Source organism: Salvia splendens, chromosome 5 (genome assembly GCF_004379255.2).
Source record: "Salvia splendens isolate huo1 chromosome 5, SspV2, whole genome shotgun sequence".
NCBI classification, from domain to species: Eukaryota; Viridiplantae; Streptophyta; class Magnoliopsida; order Lamiales; family Lamiaceae; genus Salvia; species Salvia splendens.
The window spans coordinates 31,542,790-31,562,890 of NC_056036.1; the positions used below are offsets into that span (position 1 = coordinate 31,542,790).

The following is a 20,101-nucleotide window of genomic DNA, read 5'->3' on the forward strand; positions in this document are numbered from 1 at the left end:
GATCTGTATTCTCTACCAGCATTTACTAACATCAGCAATTCGCGGATTCATCAATGCGTGATCTCATGCTCTTTGAGAACCAGTTACCCTTCTTCGTCTTGTGCACGCTCTACGACCTCATCGAAGTCCCTGATCAACATTCCAGGTTGTCGCACCTTCTCTTCAAATTCTTCTCCGTTCTCTACCCCGGAAAAGGCTACAAAGAATTAGGGACCGTAGATCCTCTCAAGGTGATGTTACATTTAGATTTATATATATATATATATATATATATATATATATATATATATATAGAGTTGTGATCATATGATAACCCTCAATTTATGTGATAACCCTATAACCAAATCTGGACCACACATATTTTCTAATCTTGTGGCTGAGATTCAAACTTAGATTTACTTCATAAAAAGGCGCAGAGGGTAAATATATCATTTTGCCGGATAGAATGATACTCTGAGTTGATAAAATGATACCCTGAGTTGATAAAATGATAGTTTTGCCGGATAGAATGATACTCTGAGTTGATAAAATGATAGTTTTGGTCCGAAAATCGTAAACCGTCGAGATTTACTTTGCAGCCACGGCGTGTAATGTATCTGTCACGACCGCCCTTTAGGGTTAATAAATGCGGGCGATCGTGATTAAAGAACTTAAAGAACAGACATAGAAAACTAGGGTTTCAATAAAGGTTTGACCCAGAATTAATAAAACGACCAAGGGTTTGACATTATTCAAATGATACCAAGTTTCCAAACATTCAAATAAACAGCTTCAAAGTTTAATAAAAGACAAGTAATGGAAATGTCACAGCGGAAGCATCCAAGAGAAGAGTGAAGTCATGTGTGAAGACACAACGACACTCGGTGTTTCAAGACAACCATAGTTTTTATTGATATTTGCTCAACACCACCAACCACTCGTCGCCGCTCAACCTGCACATAGGGAAAACACATGCAGGGCTGAGTACTATAAATATAATACTCAGTGACTCATGCCGAAAACACTTTTAAGTAAAAATATAATTTATCATGCCATACGTAAGTAACCATCGGGGTTTAGCTTTAGAAATGCCCGAGGCACTCAAAATCATTTTCCATAGTAAAAGTCGACTGATCAGTCATTTTCCCATAGACGTTAGCCATGTCTGCCAATACATGACAAGGAATGCGGCCGCAAACCAGGTCACTAGACCGGCCAGCCCGTACGCTAGCACACGATCTACCACAAGTGTACACTAATCCAAGTAGGGGTTGCGGCCCTACGAGGACCCGAATTCGATTTAAATAATAGTGGCAAAAGCCACATCAGATAGACACGTTAAAACAAAACACGGCATGATAAACATAGCAATTTCTAGCGATAAAGTATTTTGGACATTGTCCTTAGTTAAAAGAAAGCCCACCTCGACCGTTTAGACCTTAAGTACTTCTTTCACGCTTCGTGCACGAGTTATCACCTTTAGATAATGTGTATTACCAATCAGTCACCAACATTGACTCATAATTATGCATGTCCCCAACGTTTCCCTTTTTCCCAACAACAAAAGGAAACACACCGTAGCATGCATCATCGAATAATACATCACTTCATCATAGAGTGGGTTCCTTAACACATACATATCATGTATATCATTTAAAACACAACAACATCGTCATTTTCGCAAGGATAGAAATCTGGCAGAAAAGCGCGGTCATTTTATAAAAATCATTTAAAATTCATCCGGCCTCCGTTGGGGCTGAAATTTTCCCACAATACAGTAGACACATCAAATATCATTCAATTACAATTTCACATTAAAATAATCTTTTTAGGTCGGTCAGATCGAAAACGTAACTCACTGGTCGAGAAAAATAATTTCTGGTAGAACTGTGCAGTCAACTCCATAAATTCACCAAAAGTTCATCTTTCGTCCAAATAGGTTGAAATTCACACAAGACACATAAGACACCTTGAGGTTTACTTAGAAAAAAGAATCGTACAAAAAGGAGTTCTTTTGGTCGGTCAAACATGCGTCGGAACCTACTGTCCGAACACTACAGATTTTCATTCTTCAAAATTCGAATTAGGGTTTTGTCCTCATTCATCCAAACTCAACCTTTTTATGCTTCCAACACACAACCATGCTTAAAAGGTTCTCAAATCATGTTCTCATATAATCACACATCTTTCACCCATGATTCATTTAGACTTCACACAAATTCATTCAAAACACATATTCACAAATTGCTCTCATTCAAACACGAATTCCCCCCGATTAAATTCCTAGATTTGAAATCCCTACACTCACTATATGCATGAGGGAGTCAAAACAAGGGTTGAATGGAGAGGATGAAGAAAAAGTTCGATTGTACCTTTCTTGATTGAAACGATCGGTAGAACAAATATAAATCTTGATTCTTCAACAAGTTCTTGGCAAGGGATGAAGAGATCTTGAGAGAAAGGGAAGAACAAGTGGTAGAGGAGTGGAAAAGAGAGGAGGCGTGTAGGAGGGAGAGAGGAGGCGTGTAGTGGCTAGGTTTAGGGTTTTCTCTCCTCCATTATTTATAGAGTTAGAAATAAAATATCCCACAATTAAATAAAGATTTGGGAGAATATGAGGGAATGGAGAAAATAGGCGTGAATGTGGGGGAGAATATTTCGAAATCTTGGCTATTTACTTAGCCTATGATTTAATTTGGTATTTTCACGGAGTGGAATAAAATAATACGGAGCAGAATAAAATAATAAAATCTTACTATTAAAATAGGGAGTAGGCGATTTTTATGTTCCTCCCTCAAGGAATCAATTTCAAATTTTTTTAATTGAATAAGGTAAGGCAAGATTTGCTAGGATATTTCAATTCACTCATGGAAAGAAATAGATAGGGGATTAAAATAATTTCCTTCTCCCATAAGTAGGAGATTTTCGAAATCTCCATGGTATAAGGCATAGGTGTCGATTTTTTTCCATGGAGAGAATAAGGAATAATCGGGCTTTGGATTTAATTTGGATAATTATCCCAAGCAAATAATTAAATCCAGGAAAATAGAATTTCTCTCCAATAATTAATAGTGGTCGAAAATTCCAAATAAAATGGCCAAGGTAATTATTGATGATCGTATTAAATCTCATTCACCCTTAGGAAAATAATTCACCGCATCAATTATTAAAAAGCCACGTCATAAAAATCAACGAAGTTGACCCAGTCAAATCAAAATTAGGTCACCAAAGAAATCACATAACAATCCGTCATTTAATTCGTGACATTAAAAGAAATAAAAGCAATCGTCTTAGGGTTCGAAAATTAGGGTTCCAAAAAGTGGGGCGTTACATCCTACCACTCTTCATAGGAAGAGTTCTGGGTACGATTCCATCATCTTGTCCTCAAGCTCCCACGTGGCTTCCTCGTGCCCGTGGTTTCTCTGAAGTACCTTCACGTAAGCAACCGGTTTATTCCTCACGTTCTGGACCTTTCGGTCTAAAGTCATCTGGGGTCTCTCTTCGTAGCTCAAGTCCGGGTTCAAAGTGACTTCTTTGTAGTGAATCACGTGTTTTGGGTCAAACACGTGTTTCAGCAATTGCGACACATGAAAGACGCTGTGCACGTTTCCAAGGCTCGGGGGTAGCGCCAACCGGTATGCAACAGGACCCACTCCTTCGAGGATTTCATAAGGCCTAATAAATCGCGGTTTCAATTTTCCCTTGACACCAAAGCGCGTTATCCCTTTCGACGGGGATACTTTGAGAAAGACCTTGTCGCCCGCTTGAAATTGTAAGTCGGTTCGTCGTGCATCCGCGTATCACTTCTGTCTGTCTTGAGCTTCTTTTATCCTTGCACGAATTTTTCGAACGATTCCGACCATTTCTTCAATTGCATCGGGTCCAAGTACTCTTCTCTCTCCAACTTCGTCCCAGTAAAGTGGGGATCTACACTTTCTCCCATACAAGGCTTCGTACGACGCCATGTTCAAATTTGTTTTCTAAATCAGTCGCATAACCCAAACTGTGTAGATCAGGAAATTCGTGTTTCATGTTGGTGTGCCTCTTTACTTTTTTATCGAAACATGATTGACGGTTTATGATTATGTGGTGGCTACGGTGCATTCATCCCCCTAGGTTTGTTATTTCATTTGACATAGGGGTTCATTCATTCCCGTAGGGTTGCCCAATTCTGGGGCTAGGAGTGTTGCAAAATAGAGAATCAATAATGTGGGTTGTTATGGAAAATTCCATGATTTTCGCCGTTGAGGATCTCTGCTGTTTTCTCAACAAACTTGTAGACAATTCGTTCTCTCCCTTCTCCATCACTGCACGATTTCTATCGCCCGTCAAGAAGATCAATTTCGCAGCGGCGACGTGTTTGAATCAAAGTGTGAGAAACACAACCTGTACGTAGGACCTCGAGTTAGAGCCATCCCTATAGCGTGTGGTTTCATATTGGCTTGTTAGTTGGATTAAAGTGTACATGTAATGTATAAGTATAATTGTATAATGCACTATATGTGATCGGTAATGTACAGTATATGTCATATAATGCTTATTAAGCTTAACATGTGTATTGTTTTGGGGTTAAAAACAGTTAGCGTTGTGCCTGAATGTTCTGTGGAATTAAAGCCCGTTGTTGGTCAGAAGTTCCAATCATTAGATTTTGCATTCGCGGCGGTAGAAGAGGTTGCGTTGTTGAGTTGAATGGTTCAACTCGGGGACTTTGAAGTGCTGGTGAACGTGAACTCGGTCGTCGATCCACATAATGTACACATAATGTACATATTGCATAGTATAATGCGTAGTTTAGTTTCTGTAATGCATTATTTGTGATATGTAATGAACATTTATACTGACGCGTTTAATTTAAGTTGTGTCGTGTTTCGATGTTTGGCGCACTTTTCTTGTTTTCCCTAAGGGTTTAACAAGCCTATGAGCTAGGGTGTAGCATGTTCTAAGGCTAAAAAACGTTGTCCAAATACACGAGCTGCAGTAATTCGTCTGGGGTTGCACATAATGTATATTTTGTATAGTATAATGCTTAGTTTAGATTCTATAATGCATTATTTGTGATATGTAATGAACATTTATCCTAACCCGTTTCATTTAAGTTGTGCCATGCGTCGTTGTTTGGCGAACGTTTCTTGTTTTCCCTAAGAGTTTGACAAGCCTAGGGGCTAAGGTGTAGTATATTCTAAGTCTAAAAAAGTTATCCAAATACACGAGCTGCAGTAATTCGTCTGGGGTTGCACATGCATAGCGCGTAGGCATTTTTTAAAACAGATATACATATTGTACATATTATGCAGTGTAATGCGTAGTTTTAGTTTCTGTAATGCATTATTTGTAATATGAAATGAACATTTTGTTAGGTTTAGTCTACTGAAAAGTATGTTTCGAGCGAGTTTGCATGAATAGAATCTTGCTTGTGTACGAAAAAACTCTACAATCCACTTTTTACCCGATTCAGTATCATTCGAGCAGTTTGCACGAATAGAATCAATATATTATTACATTGTGTTTGCTTATGCGTTTATAAGATGTTTTATAAACATTTAAATGCATAAGAAGTAAACAAAGCCTAAGTCTTTTTGCTTAGTAGACTGGCCGTGGGCTGCGCTCACTTTAAGGTACTACAATCGGTTCTAAGCAATGCTTTGCAAAAGAAAAGAAGAATTTCACAACCTAGATAGGCTTTGGCTACCTATCGTGAAAGGTTGCAATGTCGGTCCGATATTTCTAAGCCTTATTGAAATAAGATGACATTGGTGTGGTATAGCACTGAATGGATCTAACAGCAAGACGAGTCTTTATGCTATCTACTGAAAGACGAGGTCTTGATAATTAATTTCTTAATCTACATACGTTAGCATTGAGCATACGAGATTGAGTATCTACTACTTTGACTTACCAAAGGTGCGGGTTTTTCGTCACCCAACGATCCAGGTATATTGAGTAGTGGTGATCATTATCTAGCGGTGCTAGGATTGCTATTATGTTGAATCGTGCACGAGGTGAGTCTCGTTTGATAATGTCCTCAAGGGGAGTTTGAACAAGGTTTTATTATTCAAAAACTGGCCAGTTGGAATTTAATCATTCCATGAATAATAAATAAGTGTTTCTTGCTCAGTCCACTCTTTGAATTAATAAGATGTTAATTAATTAAGTCTATAGCAGACTTTAATTAATTAATGGACATTTATATCTTAAGCGCGGGAAATAAATAATAAACAAAATGGAAACCCGGATTACTTGAAATTTTGGATTTGGATGGGGAGGTCAATATTACGTCTGTAGTGGCTGCTCGTAATATTCCAATATAAGTTTGTATTAAATTGTGGGTTCAATTTAATTAGTAAAAAGTTAATTGGGGGAGCTCATATCCAAAAACCTTCCATAGATCCCTGACTGGGCCCAATATGTAACTATTATAAATAGGAGAATAAAGGAGACAGAAAACACACTTAATGGTTTTAAAAAAATTTCGTCCACTCCTATATTCCATAGGGGACGATTTTTCTTCAGCTCCTCCTCCGTGAGGAATTTCTGTCTTCTTTATTCGAGTCCTAGTATTTCGATAAGATCAGCCCACACTGATTTCGGAATACAGTTCGGGACACCAGTCAGAAGATCCGTGGTCTAGTATTGAAGATCATCGTGGAGAAGGCGCGAGCAATCGACGATTCTTTGGAGAATCAAATCGGTAACTCTAAACCTTAGAATTCATGCTTTAGAATTTATATTCTTTAAGCATGAATTATTTGCGTTCTAGCATGCAATTCTGTGTTAACATGTGAATATATTAATCCCATAATCTGTCAAATAGATCCTACGTCTGATTTTTTTGTTTAGTACAAGTCTTCTGCTGTGCAAGAAGCCCCAAAACCCCAACAATTGGTATCAGAGCCAATTTTTGGTTCTGATTATATGGATTAAGTTCATGTTATGTGAATTGCTTGAATGCGTGTTTATATTCGCCGTCTGTTGGTTGTTTCACTTATATTGAATGTATGACGAACTATGAAAAAGGCGAATATGTGCGTTGCGTAGTTAGAGAAAAATCAGTCGCATGATGCAGTGTTGATTCTCTTAGCATATGTTTTTCCTATGTGTATGCAATGATTTCGTGTCTAATTGCAATATATGTACATGGAATCAATTTGTGATTACCTGGAGTTTAAATTACATGCGGCACGGTGAAGGAAAATCGCGACAGCAACGTTGCGGTGGCTCGCAATTGAAATTCCGCGATGCAGTCGCGCCGGCGGAGCGACGTCAACGCAGCAGCGTCGGAGACGTCGAGTTGGGCGAGCTCGCGAGTCGAGTGGGAGTCCTTCGTGGGCAGTTCCCAGACTCGACAGTTGACGGAAGCGAGAAAGTTGGCGACGGACAGCAGCTCCGACAGAAACTGCTTCGTCTTCGGACAGCAGCGCCGGACAGCAGCTGTGTCGTCGACGGACAGAAACAGCAACGAGACAGCAGGTTTCCGGCGGCGACAGCTTTTCGAGTGGGAGCTTTTCTTGGGCAGTTTCCGGGCATGAAGGAAGCTGATGTCACAACCGCTGCAAAGGCGACGTCGCGATAGAGACGACGCAGCAACAGCAGCGGCGCCGGAGAGGATGCAGCTGCAGCGCCGGTGAGGCACGGGCTGCCGGAAACGTGGAAGCGGGTGCGGGCTCAGTGGGAGTGCAGCGGTGCTGAATTAGGGTAATTTCCCTATGCGCGATGCTCGTAAGGGTGGAACCAACACGACGTCGCATCGTCTCGTTCCATGACTTCGCTTTCCAAATTTGATTAGGGTTTCCAAATCCTTGGATTCAATTTTGAAAATAATTCAAGATAAATATAAGATTTGATTTAATATCAAATCATGGATTAATTAGATTCTTTCCTTATTTAATGGATTTATATGGATTTTATTCATAGATGAATCCTAGTTATATTTGGAAAATAATAATCTAATTTTTATCTATATCTTATGGATTTATATGGATTTATTCCTAGATGAATCCTAGTTGGATTTAGATAATGATAATATTATTTTATTCTTATCCTATGAATTTATATGAATTTATTTATAGATAAATTCTAGATGGATTTGGATAGTGATAAATATAATATTTTATTCTTATCTTATAGATTTATATGGATTTGTTCCTAGATAAATCTTAGATAGATTTGAATAATTATAATATAATATTATCTAATTCTATGAATTTATATGGATTTACTCTAAGAATAAATCTTAGATGGATTAGGATTAATATTTATATTAATTTATTTTATTCAACGGATTTGAATAGATTAATTCTATTAAGACAAATTTTAGATGGATTAAAATAAGCATTAATCCAAGTTATCCTTATCTTATGGATTTATATCCTAGATAGATTAGGATAAAGATAATATATACGAAAATCCTTATTTAATTGATTTAGATAAACTTATTTATCTAAGAAATCCTAAGTAATATATGCTATATTCTAGATGTCTATTCTAAATAAGCTTAAGATTTGTATAAATCTTGGTTGATTGGATTTTATTTATCGTATGGATTATGATGGAATCGTTTCTATCTAGTAATATCCTAGAACGATTTAAATAATGATAATCCTAGATCAACGTTATCTTGAATTAAAGGATTTGATTTTATCGAAATAAAATCTAGAATGATCATAAATGGATTTAGATAGTTAACACTATCTTGATAAATCCTAAATGAAGTTGGATAATCATTATCCAAGATAAAACATAATTATTTAGTTGATTCTCCCTTGACTAGATTAAATAATTGTCGTTAATTATCCAGTGTGTTTAAATGCCATGCATTAAATGGATTTATCTGTTTATTTGGTGTTTACCTTTGTAAGTGGATTATCTGCCTTATCTGCTTATGTGATAATTATGCAAAAACCATACAAAATATCTAAGCGATAATTACAACAAGTGCGTTGTATATGGTCTCCATCAATTGGTCTGCAATTTATGAAGCATTTTTCTAATATTATCGCCACCTGCTCTGTGGGGACAATAATCCTAAGAAATAGCGAGTTCATGAGGGCGACTTCTCAAAAATAAATAATATGAACTAGAATGTGGTTTCCAATATTATCATCACCTGCTCTGTGGGGACAATAGTCCTAAGAAACTACGGGATTCAGAAGTTCACATAGGATTTATGAGATAGCTTGATCTTGTTAGCAGCACATGAGCATTGTTATGGGAGTGTGTTGTAGAAATGAGACTCTGTAATGCTAAATTCGGTGGTCTTGCTTAGGCAACATTAGGCGGCCATGCCACACTTGTGGTCTCTGGACTATTCGTCGATGATTGTGACTAGTAAAAATGTAAGATTTTAATGCATATTGACCTCCTTTGGAGGATACAAAATTTTAATTTTACAGTTGCAAGATACATAATTGTTTTATGGTTATTTGCGATTATGTATTGAGCATAAGTATGTGATAATAAGTTTATTTGCCAAATCTTCATTATGTCATTCAGTATCTTGTCTGCGATCCTTAAAGAAATAAACTCGAATGTCAAAATTATGTAGACTGGAAACGTAAATGGATAAGATTCTCATCGCTAAAACTTGGAGTTTATACTCAATGATTCATGTCCTCCATTTCCTCGACATAATTCCACGAAGATTGTTCGAGAATGCATCTTGCATGTACTTGACAAGTTCTTTGAGGAATAAGGTCAAGCTATTTTCTTTTAAGTAGCACGACAAGTCTTGGTTAGTGACGATGAAAGATGGATGTCAATAGAATTTGTCAAGATGATTCGATTCGAATATCCTAGAGGGACAGAATGTCTTGAGGAATCTTTTGATCACTCAAATAGTTTTCTGACTCAAGCCATCGCCTAAAGTAATAAGAAATGACTACAAGAAGGTTTAACTAAAAAGTAGAAAACCTTCAGAATATTAGTCGTTGTATTACTGTTAGAGGAAAGTAACATGATAGATGACGAATTCATGAAGGCTGCATTTTTCCTAAGTCCTAGTTCATTTGAACAAAACACTAGATATGGAAATGGGAGAGCCTGAATTGTCATCAAAGTTTGTCTGAAGCGAGTGAAGATGTTTTGTAAGTTGGATTGACCTCTTTTAAAGAAGGACAATGACTTACATGGAAATGCAACTTCTAAGTAAGAGATCTTGATCCAGTTAGGTTTTGTTGCAGTGGGGGTTATTTTTGCTCAATTATTGTTTTATGGTTGATGTTTAAGGCATCATAGTATTGAAACAATACAAATGCAACAAGATTGAGTATGAAACCACACATCAACTTCATAAACAATGAATGATAAAGTACTTATGGCTCTTAGTCTTAAGGCCAAGAAAATACTTAGCTATTGTTCAGACTGACCCAGACCATCAAGATTTTAACGATTTGTTTGTTAAATAGCTTGAAAGTCGAGAATGTCTGTTTGATGCACTATAAGTGAAAATCATTCGATTAAGATCACTTACAGAAGTGCAACATAGAAAGACTAAAAAGTCCCAATGGTTTACACCATAAGGAAACAAGCAATGGGTTATGATCAGTAGTGGGAGCCTAACCTCCATTGACGAATCCAAGCGTTCTTCTGAAGAATGAGATAGTTATGTAAGAAGGAATCGAAGTCTTTCTAAGGCAAGTTTGATTAAGTGATGAGCTGTACTCATGAATATCTTATCATTGATGGGATAAGCGTTAGATATAACGAGATACACCTTAAAGAAACTACCATCATCAGTACCTTCTACAAAACACGAGTTGTGGACTAGAGCAGCCCTAGTCTAGCACATCTCAAGGTGTAATGTTGTTCCAATGCATGTTGGAAAGGTATCCAAGTAATTAGAGTTGAGTACTGATCAGACATGTTTTAAGGTTCTCCCAAATGATGTAAGATTATAAGTTCTATAATCTTCAAAGATAGAACTCTTGTTTGAAGATCAAGAGAGAAACTAAAAGCCTAACAACGTGATAACTCTCAGGACAAAGAGAGATATCGAATTTTCCACATTACCAAACAGTCATACCATTAGAAACTATTGCGCAAATAAATAAACTTCAACACCTAAGATTGTATGAACCATGTCGTAGTGGGAGCGTTCCTAGGAACATAACAAGTTCATGGGTCTAAGAGTGTCGCAAGACTCGGTCTTAGATTAACTTGAACATAATCCCTTTAAACTACAATGTAGAATTGGTTCATTTGGATATTCGTCCTTGAAAAGGTGATAGATTCCAAACTACAATCTTAGATAGACAACATGTTTTACAAGACTTGCAATACTATCTACAGGCTGTGTCAGTCAGTGGGAGCTAGTATAATTGCAAGTGTAAATGTGGATCTCAAATGGCTAGACAGTGACAATGGGCTATCCCAAAGAGAAATATCATCTTCTCGCTGTCGTTGTGCCAAGATTTGTTCGATCCTACTGTCTATCAGAACTTACATAAATTAGAGTGTATGTATTATGATTGTCAAGACAGCTTTCTATTAATAGAAGTCTTGAGGAAATCATCTACATGGAACATCCTAATGGGTATGTAATAAAGGGCAAGAAACACATGATTGGAAGCTGATGAAGACCTTTATGGTCTTAGGCATGCATCTAAATCAGAGTATGTGTTTTAGCAAGATTGTCAAATGTTTGGAATTTGAATGTGCCCTTAAGCGTGTTGTAAGCACAAGGAAGTTGAAAGTGCATTGAATATGGTATTATTGGTACTCTACGATGATGAAATCTATAAAAGTTGCAAACAACTAAGATTGACATCTAGCGTAGGAAACAGGTTGTCTACCCAGTTTAAGATAAAGGATTTAAGAGAAACTAATTACATTCTAAGCATCTAATTCTTTAAGATTGCTAGAAAGAATGTTGAGATTCTCTTAGGAATCATATATCTATACATAGCTTGGAACATTTTAGCACTGGAAATTCCATGAAAAGGTTGTTACCATTCAAGATGGAATTGTCTTGTCTCTAGTCAAGTGTCATTTGACACTTAGTGAGAACAAGAATTATGAGACTAGTTCTGCAGATAGATGTCTCATGTATGCTATGATGTGTACTAAGTTTGATATTAGTTGTGCTTTTGCATAGCAAGTATATATCATTTTAACCATGGCAAAGGACTTTGATTGAGGTAATGGATATACCATAGTACTTGAGAAAGACTAATCGCTATATTCTAGTTTACCTGTCATTCATGTAATGTCCTTGGGGTTACACTGACTAAGTCTCATGACTAATCAGTGATCGAGTAAGTTATCCTCATTATATGTGTTTATATTAGGAGTATACTCCTAGTAGCTTTGATCGTAAGTTTGAGTATGCCTATGAGTAATTTTATTCTAGCAAAGGCTAACTCAATGGACAAACAAGATCATAAGCTAAGAATTCACATAGAGAGATGAAATTAATTAAAGATCTTGTACGCAGCAAAGACATAGTAGTGGAAAAGATATTATCAGAGAACAACCAAGCAGATTTTTCACAGAAAATACCTTTGTGGCAACATGTTTCAAACATGATGTGAAATGAATGGTAGTTCGATATATCAAGCTCCAAGACCTGCTTTGTGTATAAGTGGGAGAGCTTTTGGCAGCGGGTATACTCGAAAGCATGTTTTGAGTATAAGTGGGAGATTGTTAGGTTTAGTATACTGAAAAGCATGTTTCGAGCGAGTTCGCACGAATAGAATCGAGTTCGCACGAATAGAATCTTGCTTGTGTACGGAAAAACTCTACAATCCACTTTTGACCCGATTTAGTATCATTCGAGCAGTTTGCACGAATAGAATCAATATATTATTACATTGTGTTTGCTTATGCGTTTATAAGATGTTTTATAAACAATTAAATGCATACGAAGTAAACAAAGCCTAAGTCTTTTGCTTAGTAGACTGGTCGTGGGCTGCGCTCACTTTAAGGTACTACAGTCGGTTCTAAGCAATGCTTTGCAAAAGAAAAGAAGAATTTCACAACCTAGATAGGCTTTGGCTACCTATCGTGAAAGGTTGCAATGTCAGTCCGATTATTTCTAAGCCTTATTGAAATAAGATGACGTTGGTGTGGTATAACACTGAATGGATCTAACAGCAAGACGAGTCTTTATGCTATCTACTGAAAGACGAGGTCTTGATAATTAATTTCTTAATCTACATACGTTAGCATTGAGCATACGACATTGAGTATCTACTACTTTAACTTACCAAAGGTGCAGGTTTTTCGTCACCCAACGATCCAGGTATATTGAGTAGTGGTGATCATTATCTAGCGGTGCTAGGATTGCTATTATGTTGAATTGTGCATGAGGTGAGTCTCGTTTGATAATGTCCTCAAGAGGAGCTTGAACAAGGTTTTATTATTCAAAAACTGGCCGGAATTTAATCATTCCATGAATAATAAATAAGTGTTTCTTGCTAAGTCCACTCTTTGAATTAATAAGATGTTAATTAATTAAGTCCATAGCAGACTTTAATTAATTAATGGACATTTATATCTTAAGCTCGGGAAATAAATATTAAACAAAATGGAAACCCGGATTACTTGTAATTTCGGATTTGGATGGGGAGGTCAATATTACGTCTGTAGTGGCTGCTCGTAATATTCCAATATAAGTTTGTATTAAATTGTGGGTTCAATTTAATTAGTAAAAAGTTAATTGGGGGAACTCATATCCAAAAACCTTCCATAGATCCCTGACTGGGCCCAATATGTAACTATTATAAATAGGAGAATAAAGGAGACAGAAAACACACTTAATGGTTTTCAAAAATTTCCGTCCACTCCTATATTCCATAGGGGACTATTTTTCTTCAGCTCCTCCTCCGTGAGGAATTTCTGTCTTCTTTATTCGAGTCCTAGTATTTTGATAAGATCAACCCACACTGATTTCGGAATACAATTCGGGACACTAGTCAGAAGATCCGTTGTCTAGTATTGAAGATCATCGTGGAGAAGGCGCGAGCAATCGACGATTCTTTGGAGAATCAAATCGGTAACTCTAAACCGTAGAATTCATGTTTTAGGATTTATATTCTTTAAGCATGAATTATTTGCGTTCTAGCATGCAATTCTGTGTTAACATGTGAATAGATTAATCTCATAATCTGTCAAATAGATCCTACGTCTGATTTATTTGTTTTGTACAAGTCTTCCGCTGTGCAAGGGGCCCCAAAACCCCAACACATTTATCCTGCCCCGTTTCGTTTAAGTTGTGCCATGTTTTGATGTTTGGCGCACGTTTCTTGTTTTCCCTAAGGGTTTAACAAGCCCAGGGGCTAGGGTCTAGTATGTACAACAACAACCACGTGATGCATAAAACAAGATAAATAATGCATTCAAATAACCAAATAATGTACATAATCACTCAAGTAATGAACATACAAATATTGCATTCATTCTTAGATTCATGTACAACAGCAATCTAAAGATGCATAAAACATGATAAATAATGCATTGAAATAGCTACATAATGTACAAATATTGCATTCACTCTTAGACTCATGTACAAGTTCCGCGACGACTTCTTTCTGCCGTGGAGTTAAACTCTTTATATAATTCAGAAACTCGGTAGGGGTTTGTCGACAATACAGATGGTCGACGTTACTACCCCTTGTTTTCCAATCCTATGTCTCTTCCGGAGCTGTACTAGTCCCGGCCTCTGATAATCCCTCACGGAATTTCTTTGACTCATGTACAGATGGTCGACGTTCCTACTAGCAGTATAGTATTATTTGTGATATGTAATGAACATTTATCCTGTCCCGTTTCGTTTAAGTTGTGCCATGTTTCGATGTTTGGCGCATGTTTCTTGTTTTCCCTAATGGTTTAACAAGCCCCGAGACTAGGGTCTAGTATGTACAACAACAACCACGTGATGCATAAAACAAGATAAATAATGCATTCAAATAACCAAATAATGTACAGAATCACTCAAGTAATGAACATACAAATATTGCATTCATTCTTAGATTCATGTACAACAGCAATCTAAAGATGCATAAAACATGATAAATAATGCATAGAAATAGCTACATAATGTACAAATATTGCATTCACTCTTAGACTCATGTACAAGTTCCGCGACTGCTTCCTTCTGCCGTGGAGTTAAACTCTTTATACAATTCAGAAACTCGGTAGGGGTTCGTCGACAATACAGATGGTCGACGTTCCTACCCCTTGGTTTCCAATCCTATGTCTCTTCCGGAGCTGTACTAGTCCCGGCCTCTGATAATCCCTCCCGGAATTTCTTTGACTCATGTACAGATGGTCGACGTTTCTACTGGCAGTATAGTATTATTTGTGATATGTAATGAACATTTATCCTGCCCCGTTTCGTTTAAGTTGTGCCATGTTTCGATGTTTGTCGTATGTTTCTTGTTTTCCCTAATGGTTTAACAAGCCCAGGGACTAGGGTCTAGTATGTATAACAACAACCACGTGATGCATAAAACAAGATAAATAATGCATTCAAATAACCAAATAATGTATAGAATCACTCAAGTAATGAACATACAAATATTGCATTCAACAGCAATCTAAAGATGCATAAAACATTATAAATAATGCATACAAATAGCTACATAATGTACAAATATTGCATTAACTCTTAGACTCATGTACATATGGTCGACATTCCTACTGGCAGTATATCATCGACCGCCTCGTCGATGTCCAATCTTAGCTGCTTTGTTGTTGTACAACATACAGAATAATAACATACAATTAGTTACATAATGTACAAACTGAATAAAATAATGTGGACAGTTATACTGCATTCACTTATACACTCTTGTACAGAAGCATCAAAATAATGCCTAAAAACTGATACATAATGCATTTTAATAATCAAATAATGTTCAGAATAAATCAACAAATGCACCATGAATATTGCAATCACCCATTGTCCCATGTCCAACAACGGTCACATAAAGTATAAACCATGATAAATAATGTACTAAAACAACTAAATAATGTACAGATCCGGTCAAGCAATGAACATAAAAATATGCCATTCAGGCTTTGACCCATTTACAACAGCAGTCACATGATGCATAAAACATGATAAATAATGCATTCAAAAAGTCAAATAATGAACAGAATCACTCAATTAATGAACATATAAAAATATTCCATTCACTCTTAGACTCATGTACAACATAAGTCAAATGATGCATAAAACATGATAAATAATGCATATAAATAGCTACATAATGTACTGATTCAGACTAGTTATGAACATAAAAATAATTCATTCACTCTTTAACCCATGTACAACAACAGGCACTTGATGCATGAAACAGGTATATAATGCATAGAAATAGTTAAATAATGCACAACATCAACCTAATAATGCATAACATTAACTCAGTAATGTACATTTAGAAAATAAACATTCAGCATTCACTCATACTACAGTAATGTACCACACCAACCAAATAATGCAACAATACAACAGAAATAATGAACTCAGATTGCAAGAACAAGACCACAATCATCAAACAGTAGTTATATGATGCATGATACATGATATTGTGATGCATATAAATACTGATATAATGTGCAGATCCATTAGAGTAATGAACACACTAACATTGCATTCACTCATAGACTAATGTCCAGCAGCAGACACATAATGGCTACATAATTGTAAGTAATGCACACAATTAGGAAAATAATGTACAAACGCGATTAAAAAATGTGGGAATGAAATTTGATAAAACCCCAATATATCAAGCACAGAATCAGTCCAACAGTCCAGGTATTCAAAATGCAAATGAAATTGATTGCTCACCCTCCTTCTGCGATTGTTGTGAAATTGACGAACGTCCTCTTGTAGACATTTTAAATCTGCGAAAGACACCAAATAAACATAACCCTACAAGATTTCATCTACAAATTCGTGCACTACAACTTTATGGTGATAATCGGGTGAATCGTGCACTGCAACTCAGAAAGTAAACCAGTAAATTAACATTCGATAAACCCAACCTCCTCGTCGACCGCAGAAGTATCTTGCACAAAACCGGAAGGGTTCTTGGACAGTAAAGCAGACACCGATTGAAGTTCCGTGAAAACGGCGCAACCTTGAGAAAGGGCGGCTAGGGTTTTGAAAGGGGATGGAAATTGGGGAGACGAAGCGGGTAGAGAGATTGAGAGTTAATATGTTTGGATTGATTGATGTGTAGAGTAGATGGAAGGGAGTAGGTAAAGCCCGCTTAAATTTCGCACTTGCCGTTTTCGGGAGTTTTTGAGTATATAAATTTACTAATTCACCCCCATGATGCACGAAATGCCCCAAATAATGAACTACAGGATCATATCTATGCTTGTCATCCGGATCGTCCATCCTCCTGATCTAACTCTCCAAATTGAGAAGGAACTTAAATCTAAGGAGAGAAAAGGAGATTAACACTACCACACACACACACATATATATATATATATATATATATATATATATATATATATATATATATATATATATATATATATATATTGTGAGTTGAACATATAAACACAAGGATATGATCAATTGCTAAGTTTCTTAAATTGCTAACTATGCTAACTCATCAACACGATAACATTAATATGTCAACACATAATTTTGTTGACATTTCAATATATTGTGTTGACATTTTTAATATACTGCGTTGATGAATTAGCAGAGTTAGCAATTTAAAAATTTAGCAATATAACACAACCCCTATATACACAACTATTATAGAACTTGTTTGTTGTGTAATATGTCCCAACATTTGATCATATCATCTTAGTGTAGTATTGATAAACACAGGTTTTGCATGTTTTAAGGCCTAGATTTGGCTCGTTTTAAATGTCAATAGTTCAAATTATGTTCTTAAATTGCATATATTATATATTTTGGTATTTTGACGTGTTTGTTGATAAATAATTGAAAAAGATAGGAAAAAGGTGCAAAAATGGCCAAGGTGCAGCAGCCTCTGTTCGAGCCCATCTGCCAACGAGTTTGAAGTCCAATCAGTTCTTACTGTATACCATTCTCTTCATCTTCGAAATAGATTCGCGTGGGTAACTTGAACATCTAAATCGGAGTTCTTTGAAGAAAGTTATGGCCATTCTACGAATGTTGCGCAGTGCAGTTAAATGCAGACGGAACTTAGGCGGAAATTAAAGGAAAGAAATTGTTGCCAAATCTCTCCTATTAATTGAAGAATTCGAATTTACCATCTTGACCATTACTTGGAGGATACTTTTTACCAATTATAAACCTTTTTCAATCTTATATATACCCCAGAACCTAATTCATAATATTTATCTCAGAGCCTCCAACCCTCTCCATCTCTATACTTTTTCCATCCCATATTCTCCACATATTATTCTTCCATCTTCCATTAGAGCAGAGCTCTGCAGATCCAGGCAAGAGAAGACTGAAGACTACATCATTCAACCTTTGGTTTTGTTTTGTTTTTCTTCATGTCTAGTACGTTTTGTTGTTTTTACTTGTCTATGTGCCCGTTCGGTTAACCATATAAAATAATGGTGGATAACAATATAGGATACGCCAGAGATGAGCTTTTTTGATAGAATGGGCTTTATCTACGATTGATTTAGTCGGAGGGGGTAAGGCTAGATGAATAGTCTAATTAAAATAGTCAAATTGCATTATTTATGTCGGCTTCTATGCCGAACACCAATTTAAAGGGTCTTTGACACTTAATACTGATTAATAGTGCATATCGAACATGCACTATGAGTATCAAACATCTTTTGTAGAATTATTGGTAAACATGCTATGATTTTGAGTTATTTATTCAATTGTTTTTCCATGTTAGCTCTTGTAGTTATTTCAATTTTTCTTGTGCTTATACATTTGTTTGATTGGCCATCTTATGAATACATGTAGATTTTACTACAAGAACTGAGGAGTGAGTAGTCTAATTTGAAAGAGGAGAAATTGACGTTTTTACCAATAAAATCGAGAGATTTGAGCCTTTGAATGAAGCAAATTTATCTTAGGAGCTTTTATGAGTTGTTGCCTTAGTTCTAGGAAGGAGACTTCGGTTCTAGGTATCCATCTACAAATTGTATGCTTCGAGAGAAGATATGATTTTACATCTGTGATAGCTTAGTAACTCTAGAGACCGTAATTCAAGGAAGTCGATTGGATAATAGCTTTTGATTGTGGTTCCTAAAATTTTACATTATTTAGCTTGCTTTGTATTATTTGTTATTTTATTTTTATGTTTTCTGTTATTTATTTCTTTCTTTCTATCTAGTTTAATTAATCAACCAAAAAATCATGTGTCTCTAAATATTATATGACGCTTAGTATATGATAGACAATTGCAATCTTATTCCTTGTATTCGATATCCCAGTACTGACCTTTAGCTATACTAGATCTACACTAGATCTACCTGGTATACTTGCAAGTATTTTTAGTGCTAATAAATAGTGAATCAAGTATATACATCTTTCAGGTGAAGCACTTGCTCGACTTCATCCATTGCTCTTGGCTTCCCCCACCCAACGTCTCAGGCTCGGGAGGAGGAAGGAAGGACAGAAAACTAGACAAAATGGTGAGGTTCATCAACAGCGCAAAGAGACTTGAAGAGGCTAATGTCAAGTTTGAGAAATCAGAAGAAGAGATGATGTTCAATGTGGGGTTCAAAGAAGGGGTGATGGTGATGGCGCCACTGACCATCGAGGACAGGACGGAGTCGTTCCTCAGGAGCCTCATCGCGTACGAGCAATACTTTCAGCACAATTTCGTGACGGATTATGTCAAGTTCCTGGATTGCATCATTGATTCCTCCAAGGATGTGGAGATCCTGTCGAGAAGAGGGATCATCGAGAATTGGCTGGGGGATGAAAATGAGGTGGCAGAGATGGTAAACAAGCTCTCTGAGTCAGTATCTGGCCCCGGGAAGGATTTCGTCTATGCGAACATGTTTGAGGATGTGAATAAGCATTGTGGAAGACGTTGGAATAGGTGGATGGCTAATCTCAGGAAAAACTATTTTTATAACCCTTGGACTATTATATCTGTTCTTGTTGCTCTAGTGTTGCTGCTTCTTACATTCACGCAAACCGTGTTTACCATATTACATGTTGTTTAAAAACTTAGATATATAACACGCCCCTCAAATA

At 36.5% G+C, this 20,101-nt stretch overlaps 1 protein-coding gene across 1 annotated transcript; it reads left to right on the plus strand.

Annotated features, from left to right (window-relative positions):
• Nucleotides 1-53: 53 nt before the first annotated feature.
• Nucleotides 54-20,070, plus strand: LOC121804110 (UPF0481 protein At3g47200-like). Its single transcript, XM_042203651.1, has 2 exons — nucleotides 54-230; nucleotides 19,438-20,070. Exons 1-2 carry the CDS (start codon nucleotides 54-56, stop codon nucleotides 20,068-20,070), a joined length of 810 nt encoding a protein of 269 aa, XP_042059585.1.
• The last annotated feature ends 31 nt before the right edge of the window (nucleotides 20,071-20,101 follow it).

Coding starts and splice junctions, on each gene's coding strand:
- LOC121804110 (XM_042203651.1), top strand. CDS start 54: ATGCGTGATCTCATGCTCTTTGAGAACCAGTTACCCTTCTTCGTCTTG. Junction 231..19,437: donor GGACCGTAGATCCTCTCAAG/GTGATGTTACAT, acceptor TTTCAGGTGAAG/CACTTGCTCGACTTCATCCA.